We start from the raw sequence: 9468 nt of genomic DNA, 5'->3' as shown, positions 1-9468 counted from the left end.
TGGCGTGCGGGCCGGCACGTATCAAACAATGTCAAAAACAAAGCAATTAAGTCAGATGAATTGAGGTGATGGGAGGAATTAAGATGGATGCCGAGAAACCGGCAGCGACAGGTGGTTACCGAAGTAAGAGAGGAGAGAACAGATTTTTTTTGCTGATTAAAAGAAGACTTGTGAGCTGAACAGAAGGCCGTCCAAATCTGTAATGGAACTTTAAAGTTTCACTAAGAACTTAAATATTGGGCTGAATAGAACGAAATTCAGCGCATTGATTATGCTGATTAAGCTGTGTTTGACCTTTTTAACGAGACTTTTGGTTGCTTGGGATGGCGTGTGAAATTTTGAAATTAATTGATTTTGAGAAAAAAATTATCATTGATAACACTAGTTTACAAAATTTAAAAAAAATCGTGAACTTGATTAACTGACCAACATTTTTTATGTGAAATCGGGCGCTGAATCCGAAAATGAAATTTAAAAAAATCTCAGCAGAACCGTTTTTGAGTTATGCTCCAAATATGAAATTTCGAAAAAAATAAAAAAGTTCATGTACTAAGATTGAAATATCTCGGAAGGAACAACAGTAATTTTAAATACCTCTTTTGCATATTAAAGGTGAATAAATTTTCTATCGATCATCTGAACACTATTTTTGCGTTAGACCAACGGTATTGTTGATATTAGTGACTTTATGAGAGAAAAAATTATAAAAAACGCATTTTTTTAGAGAAAATTTCGTTTCAACGAAAGTTTTAGACACGATGGTAGCATTCAAAAAATCTGATTTTCTTTTGCGCTTAAATGTCAATTAAAAACAAAGATTTTAAGTGGTTATTTATAAAAATCGGTTGATAATTGAAGAAGTTATGGCTACTTTACCATAACTGTAATTTTTGCAGTTTTTAATAATTTAACGAACCGCAGTACACTTATAATAGTATAAGAAGAATAACACATGGTAAATCTCACTCGCTCCAAGTCAAAATTATTTATTAGCTTACCAGAAGGTCACATGTCAAGTTTCAGGAAGATCTGACCATAGGGAGGGGTTGCTTGAGTCTCAAACGTGAATAAAATTTTAATGTTTTCTGCCCGGGAGGAACCAAAAATACTAGTTTTTCATCAATAACTTTCTTCATCACTAGTCGATTGTTTTTATGGTTAATTTTCTTAAAGCCTAAGTTGAGACAAATATTTCACCCGAAGACTGCAACACGATTGGACTTGAAGTAAAAAAGTTATTAATTTTGTTAATCTTTTTCAAGGGAACTTGCTGTCTGTTATTTTTGTCGATTTCGTTTTAGTCCATCGACTAGGAGTCCATTGATTGCTGCTCGACTGCTGGACTCCTAGCCGTTGGACTAAAACGAAATTGACAAAAACAACAGACAGCAAGTTCCCTTGAAAAAGATTAACAAAACTGGTCGAAACGTCGGGTATTTCAAAAACCACCGTTGTTTAATCTACATACAAGACCGAAAAAGCCAAAATAAAATTACTATATATCATTCCCGTTCGAGAACATAAACCTTATTCTTTAGAAATTTTAATAGATAACATTACAATTATTTGTGACACCGCTCTTCGACTACTATAAAGTATAAAAGATTTTAATTTATTGAGAAACTTTGTTGAAGGCTGCAAAAAAATAAACTTGAGTTTTTTTTAATATTAAAGGTTCAATTTGGGGTAAAATTTCTTACGAAGTTCGTCGCAATTACCGAATTATGCAAAATTGAGAGTAATAATCCACAGGAAAACATCTATAACTTTTTTCTCAGTTGTCAAAATTACTCGTGATTTTGGGAAAAGTTGATCAATGAATTAAAACCTTTACTTTCAAAATTGTTGTAATGTTTTACAGTTTTGCCCAACATGTGCGCAATTTGATGGTGTGATTTTTAACCCGTTATCATGTTAAGATATTATTAGCAGTTGTGATTGATTTTTAGATAATCCTATCCAGATGTTGGAATTTCGTAAAAATCGCATTATTTTGTTTTTTAAGTGTGACATTGTATTTACATAGTAAATATCCCACACACAATGAATGTAATGAATTTTTCGATTGTTGAATCATATAAACAACTTTATTCTGTTAAACAATTGCTAAGAAAATTTTTAAATTTGTTTCAGTCTCGTGTAAGAGTTAAGCAATATATCGAGTCCTAGGTATAATAATGTTGATACTTACGGTTTCGGCAGAGGAAATCTGCTGCTCCGTCGTTTGTTTTGGTTCCGCATGCTTTGAGTCAATTCGCAATTGAAACAATAGCGGTGATGATTGATGATGACTGCTGATGATGGTAAACACGGTACAAATGTTTACATCATCACACTGAGAAGCCAAACAACTCAATTTAGGTTCATGGTAACTCACCAGTGTTGCCAGATATTCTGAGTGGTTAGCTCAGAATATCACACGAAAATGAGTAAACTAATAAGTGAGGATATCACTTCAGTGAATAATGTAAATAGCTATCGCTTATGTTATAAGTAGTTATTAAAGGACTTCACAGACGAATTTGAATAGCTCTTTGCTTAAAATTATTGCCTGGTTATGAATCGCGAAATTTTACATGACCACCACCACCAATGCCGAGACCAGCCAGCGAGATGTCCCAGGCCAGCCAGGAGGTTCCGCCAAAGGTCGAGTCCGGGGAGGTTCGCGGATCGAGAGGGTTACTCTCGATGCCGTCACGAGCCACGCTGCGGTTAGCATGCGTGAGCTCACGTCCGACGGCCGGGAGGATTCCCTGGATCCGCAACCGGGCAGCGCGATGGTCAGGAGGTCTACCCTGGATTAATTGGGTCGTGCTGATAGCCGAGAGGGTTACTCTCGTGCTGTGGTTGTGCGCTGTGGTCAGCAGTTATGAGCTGACCAATGCGCAGAGGACCACCAGCGCAGAGGATCGTCTGTGCAGAGGGCACGAGATGCTCCAGGACAGCCAGAAGGTGTCCGTGGAGTTCAAGGCTGGGAAGTCGGGTTCCGAGAGGGTTACTCTCGATGCCGACACAAGCCGCGCTGGGGTAAGCAGCGTAACTTCATTTTCAACGGCCGGGAGGAGGACTCTCGGGATCTGTACTCAGGATTGGTCAGGTCCGAATGCTCCAGATGGAGTATTAGTCAAGATTGGAGGTTGGAAAAAGCTGCTTGCCGAGAGGGTTACTCTTGTGATGAGGAGCTTCGCTGTAGTCAGTCCGCGAAATCTGATCCAAGCTTGCAGTACGATTTTTCTGCTGCTTTGGAGAAGGTATTTTGGGCGACGGTTAGTTGCCAGCAACTTCAGCAACTTACCAGAGCCAGATTGGACTCATGTTACTGATAGTTGCCCTCCGGTTTCCAGGAAAGGTTAAAGAGTTGACGCATCTGGACGAGAATCTATGAAGCTGCAAGTCGAGAAAATCGTTCTCGTGCATTTTAGCTGCGCTGTGGTTAGCATGTGCGAGCTTGTCTTCGATGTTTGGAAGCTGTTCCGGGTGCTGCGAAGGAGGTGGTTCAGGCGACGGTTAGTTGTCAGCGATTTCAATCACTTCTTGATTTTTGCGGCATTTAGGACGAGTGCTGCCGATCGAAGTCTGGCTTATTCTCGGAGCCACCGAGAGGGCTTTGTTAGCCACAAGAGGATGCTTTTCTGGGGTTACCAGAACACAACGCTAGATTCGCGATTCTGGTGCCCGTCAGCGTAGGGTGCGAAACGAGAGCGACTTCAACGGTTGCAACGACACAGATGACGATGATGATCAATATTCCGTCAATCCCGAACCGGCCCAGAGACGCAGTCAGTGAACAGGAGAAGCTAATCAACGCTACGTGGCTAGCGTAGCCGCTGATTATGAGGAAGAGCAACTTCGAATCGTCAGCAAGCTCAAGGGCCAAAGGGACTGCTTTTTCCGGAAGTCCACCGCAGCCATGAAAGGAACAAGATTCGGGCTGAACGAAGTGAGGTTATCACTGAGCAGCCGTTCAACGATTTGATCGGTTGTTTGCAGTTTTCGAGGCCGAAAATCAGTGCTGCGCTTACCGTACTAAGCAACTATCAGCAGCACTGGATGAGATTTGGGAAGCGGTTAGCTTAACCCATGTTACAGGAAACCCATTCTGTTTATCCTACAAATGGGTCTTCTGTAAAACAGCTATCGAAACAGCCCTGGAGAAGTACGCGGCATGGGAAGCGGTTGGCTTACCCTAGGTCACAGGTTTCGTGACATGAACGTTCACTGGACGAAGATGAACGATTGTCACCGAACAACCGTTCAAAGAATTTATCGGTTGTTTGCAGTATCTGGCGATATCATCGAGACCAGATATTAGTGCAGCGGTTAGCGCACTAAGTAAATACCAGGCCAGCCCAGCGGATAGCCACTTGCGAGGCCTGCAGCGTATTCTGCGATACCATCGACGTATGACCATTATGGCGTTGGTATACCGCAGAAACGCGAAATCGGAACCACTCATCGGATATGCTGATGCAGATTTTGCCAACGACTCCGATGATCGAAGATCTGTATCAGGCTACGCTTACATGATCTTCGGAAATCTTATTTCGTGGTCAACGAAACGTCAGCAGACGGTCAGTCTGTCATCGACCGAAGCTGAGATAGGAGCCCTTTGTCATGCGGTCAAGGAAGGTTTGTGGTTAACAAACTTCCTTGGTGAATTGGGTGTGGTTAGCACTCCTTTCACGTTAATGGAGGACAACATCCCTTGCATCCAGTATCTGGAAGAGACGCGGACTCATCAGCGGATGAAGCATCTGGATGTGAAGTATGCTTTCATCAGAGACATCATAAGAAGCGGTCAGCTATCTTTGCGACACATCTCTACTGAGGATCAGCCAGCTGATGCGTTCACGAAGGCGTTACCAAGGGCGAGGCACGTGAAGCTGTTCAGCATTCTCAATCAGCGAATTGAGGGGAGGTGTTGATACTTACGGTTTCGGCAGAGGAAATCTGCCGCTCCGTCGGCGAAACCAAAACAGTTTGTTTTGGTTCCGCATGCTTTGAGTCAATTCGCAATTGAAACAATAGCGGTGATGATTGATGATGACAGCTGATGATGGTAAACACTGTACAAATGTTTACATCATCACACTGTGAAGCCAAACAACTCAATTTAGATTCGTGGTAACTCACCAGTGTTGCCAGATATTCTGAGTGGTTAGCTCAGAATATCACACGAAAATGAGAAAACTAATAAGTGAGGATATCACTTCAGTGAATAATGTAAATAGCTATCGCTTATGTTATAAGTACACCCATAGAAGAGGTTGCAAAAATCCAATGCCTATTTAGCAAATCTCTGTGCCGATAATGCGCTGAAATGTGCACTGTGCCGAAGATGATATGTTTGAAAAACCGTAACTGGCATAAGGACTCGGCTCCCAACCAAAATGATGACCACTACATTCAAGCGAAACAAGAAAAACATTTTATGGGATTTCCTTCCTATTGGATAATTCATCCCAGAAACAAGAAAATAAAAATTAAAACCACAGCGCTGTGGTGAGATTCGAACTCAAATCACCGTCTTGCCAGTCCGACATCCTAACCAGTGTACTATTCGAGCTTCATGCTGGACGAGGTATATTTGTCATAGGCTTTCTGTTACCGATCAATCACAAAAAAACGCACAACGGCGGCTTCCCGGCGTTTGGCCTCCTTTCAATTCATTCCTTTGTCTAAAGATGGAAACGGGAAAGGGAACGGGAGTGAAGGAACGGGAAACCCATTGAATGAGAACTGTGCTTTGCTTACTGCCTGCTATTACATACACACGCTACATATACACAGCTGCTGAAGCCGGGCAGCTTGGCCGGTGTTGTTTGCCGGTGAATTGTAGGAATGTGTTTGTTGTTGCTTTTGCTACATACACACGCACAGCTTAGCCGTGTTTGCCGGTCGATTGAATTAGAAGGATGTTTTTGTTGTTGCTTTTGCTACATTCACACGCACAGTGCTCGGTTCGCTGGCTGCCTGGTGTTGGCTGGTATTTATTTCCATCCTTCTTCGGCTTGTGATGCGATGGGGAGGGACGCGAAAACGTTTTTATTTTGTTTCATTCAGACATACGCAATTCGGTTGCGCTGGGAGGTTAATGCCGGTGGGCGCAAATCGAATCAGTGCCGGTCGCGTTATCTTCTTGTACCAATGATGCTATGAAATTGACTACACGCCATTGGCACAGAGGCTGAATTTTGGGTGTAGTTATTTAAGGACTTCACAGACGAATCATGAATAAAGATAACTCTATTCTACCACTGAAACCTGCGTTTTTCAACAAATAATTTGAATAGCTCTTTGCTTAAAATTATTGCCTGATTATGAATCGCGAAATTTTACATGAATTAAAGAACGTACTTAATATTTGATCATCTGGAAATATTTCTGCACTTTAATAGACCATCATTCTTAATGATTTAGAATCTGCCAAAAAATTTAATTTAATGAAGCAAATTGTGTTCTTGGTTCTGCAATCTATTGTAGCCTTATACAGCAAACCGACTGAACTATTTGAGAATTTAATCGGCTTACCTTATTTTCGAAATTGTTTTACGTTTGAATTATCCTTGCATAGCTATATGACTACTCACATCCACCTTAAATTATTGAACCCGAAATGATTCATACCAATTTTTGAATAAATTTTTGGTTTTTTTTTAATTTGCGGATGATCCGATGTTTTGAGATTTTTTTGATTATTTCAATTTCATTTATTTATTTATTTACATAGTATTCCGTCTCACGACATAACTTGACGAACATAATTCCTAAAATTCACTCGGTTCATAGCAACCGTTCTCCAATTTCTCGGGCACCCCACGTTCGCCAGATCACGCTCCACTTGGTCTAACCACCTCGCTCGTTGCGCCCCCGCTCGTCTTGTTCCTACCGGATTCGTAGCGAACACCTGTTTTGCAGGACAGTCGTCCGGCATTCTCGCAACATGTCCCGCCCAGCGTATCCGGCCAGCCTTCACCACCTTCTGGATACTGGGTTCGCCGTAGAGGCGCGCGAGCTCGTGGTTCATCCTTCGCCTCCACATTCCGTTCTCCTGTACGCCGCCAAAGATGGTTCTTAACACTCGTCGCTCGAATACTCCGAGTGTACGCAGGTCCTCCTCGAGCAATATCCATGTCTCGTGCCCGTAGAGAACAACCGGTCTAATGAGCGTCATATACAGGTTACACTTCGTGCGAGGGCTAAGTCTTCTCGACCGCAGTTGCTTGTGGAGTCCATAGTAGGCACGACTTCCGCTGATAATTCGCCTCCGGATCTCACGGCTGGTGTCATTGTCTGCGGTCACCAGTGAGCCAATTTCAATGAAGATAAATACATTTCGAATATTTTAATATTTGAATATGGAATAAACGCGTTATGAAATAATCATCGATAAAATGTATGTAATTTCTTTCAAAATTTGAAAACAGATACTTTTAAATGAGTTCAACGATGACCCATTGAAAACAAGTTATATTTTCAGAACCTAATGCTGTCAAAGATTTAAATCAGATCCAAAACAACAAAAAGTAACGTTTAAAACGTGGTTCTAATGTTTTATTGGAGAAGTCGGGTAAGACGGACATCCTAAGATCGAATCGCAATAGAAAATCAAATATTGCTTTTTTCGTCGCAGTTTGCGTGCAGATGAGCATTTAAGGATGTTTGCTATCACATCTATCATAAGCATGAGTGAATTTCCTTCAGTTAGACTGTTTTTAAAACATTTTTAATGGTCGGGTAAAAGGGACACTGCGTAGAAAAGGTAGAAAAAGCCGAAAAAATTTCTATTCAAATACATATATTTAGAAATTAAGCATTTGACAATGTTTTTAAATAAAAATGAAACCAACTGGTCCGAAACCGCTAGCGAAACAAATCTTATTGAAAAATGTATACGAAGCTTTTAAACAAATCAAAACGCCTCTTTTTAAAAAAAAAAATTGTTTTTTTTTTGTGTTCGCATGACTTTCCCGTGAATTCAAATAAAGTTATTTTATCAACAATCATATTTCTGTATTTTAACATTATTTGATAAATTTAACATTTTACCGATAAGTGTTATTAAAAATGTTATCGCTCTAAGCATTTGGTGCAAAAGATCTCCATTTAATTCTTTAAACTAGTGGAACATTGTGACACTAAATAAATCAAATACCATCTGACCTTTTAGAGCAAGTTCACTGGTGTTGAGGATTTGTGGTAGGATTTTTGACACTTTCAGCACATTTTGAAAATTTTGCCATGCAAAAACATTTTCAAGATCGGTCGCCTTCAAGTTTTTTAAACAACATGTGTTGTATTTTGAGAAACTTTGTCATAAAAAGTAACTTCGTATATTTTTAAATAAACGAAGGTTATGGTCTGTGACAAAGTTGTTCGACAGTTTTCTTCAAAGAAACTTTAAATTGACACAGTCAAACGTAAGAAAACCAGGTTCCACAGATGAAAGATAAATCATATTGATTATTCAGAATAAAATAATTAGATTTACCATAGGAACTAAATGTTAAGATTTTCTCGTGTAAACGTTACTTTGAAATTATACAAAAAACAACGGAAAAGCTTAAAACCAAAACAAAAAGATTTAAATCCCCAAAGTTTTGAGTCTGAAATATTCCTGTTTTTTTTAACTATCCTTATATGCATTATTTTCATAACAAAAAAGAATTAACCTTCCGCATCCGCTCCGTATCCGAAAAATCGCTTTCCGAATTCATTATTCGCTTTCGGCACTTTATGGATAGAAAATCTTCAATTAGCTAATTCGATCTCGGTAAATGGAGTTTCGGTGTTCGGATTCAATTGTTGCCCGAAAAAAAAACAGATTTCCCCAAGGGGTATTCGAAAGTGCATTGAAAAACAATCGAATCAAAACCGAAAAGATCCTGGGGGATGATCATCGCGTCGGTTCCTAATCTTTTTGCTCACTACTTAGTCCTGGTCTTCCCCACTGTGAAGTTGAAAGTTGGGTTTTTGCTCCACAGGCTGCCGGTTTGGCGGGAGAAGTTGCTTAAAATCCTAGCGACAAACCGCAAAACGAAACGAGTGGAAAAGTTATTTCACGATACATTTTTGTCGTTCTCTACCATATATAGTACTGTAACAATACTGGTCCAGTTGCTTCTCTCCTCGAAGCAGCTCAAAGAGCTAATAGAGGGAAAGTATCCTCCGAAGGATTGCAACTAACCGGTTGGATTTTCCCGAGGACTCAGGTTAGTTGGATTGAGGCAACAACGAGGGATGGAATATTTTTGTTGGTAACTTTCGCATGTTTGAAAGTAGCTTTTCTACATTTCCATTGTGGTTTTCGTCTGTCACCCACCTAGCCGAGAGGGTTCTTGAACTGGGACTGTTTCTACTTACCTTCAAACGAAAAGCACTTTTAGTTGCATACACTAGCCAGTTTTTGCATTGACAAAGTGTACTTTATACTTCCGGCAACCGGAGCTCTACACTTTCCTTAACATA

General features: G+C 40.4%; 1 protein-coding gene across 1 annotated transcript in view; it reads right to left on the bottom strand.

Annotated features, from left to right (window-relative positions):
- Positions 1–5661: 5661 nt before the first annotated feature.
- Positions 5662–9468, bottom strand: part of LOC129741534 (uncharacterized) — a 5754-nt gene continuing 1947 nt past the window's right edge. Inside the window, exon 2 of the mRNA XM_055733274.1 lies at positions 5662–5678. Within this exon, the coding sequence (XP_055589249.1) occupies positions 5662–5678 (17 nt within the window). The remainder of the gene's footprint in view (positions 5679–9468) is intronic.

This window comes from Uranotaenia lowii, chromosome 2 (genome assembly GCF_029784155.1).
Source record: "Uranotaenia lowii strain MFRU-FL chromosome 2, ASM2978415v1, whole genome shotgun sequence".
Taxonomy (NCBI): Eukaryota; Metazoa; Arthropoda; class Insecta; order Diptera; family Culicidae; genus Uranotaenia; species Uranotaenia lowii.
This window is presented reverse-complemented; position numbering and strand designations above follow the sequence as displayed.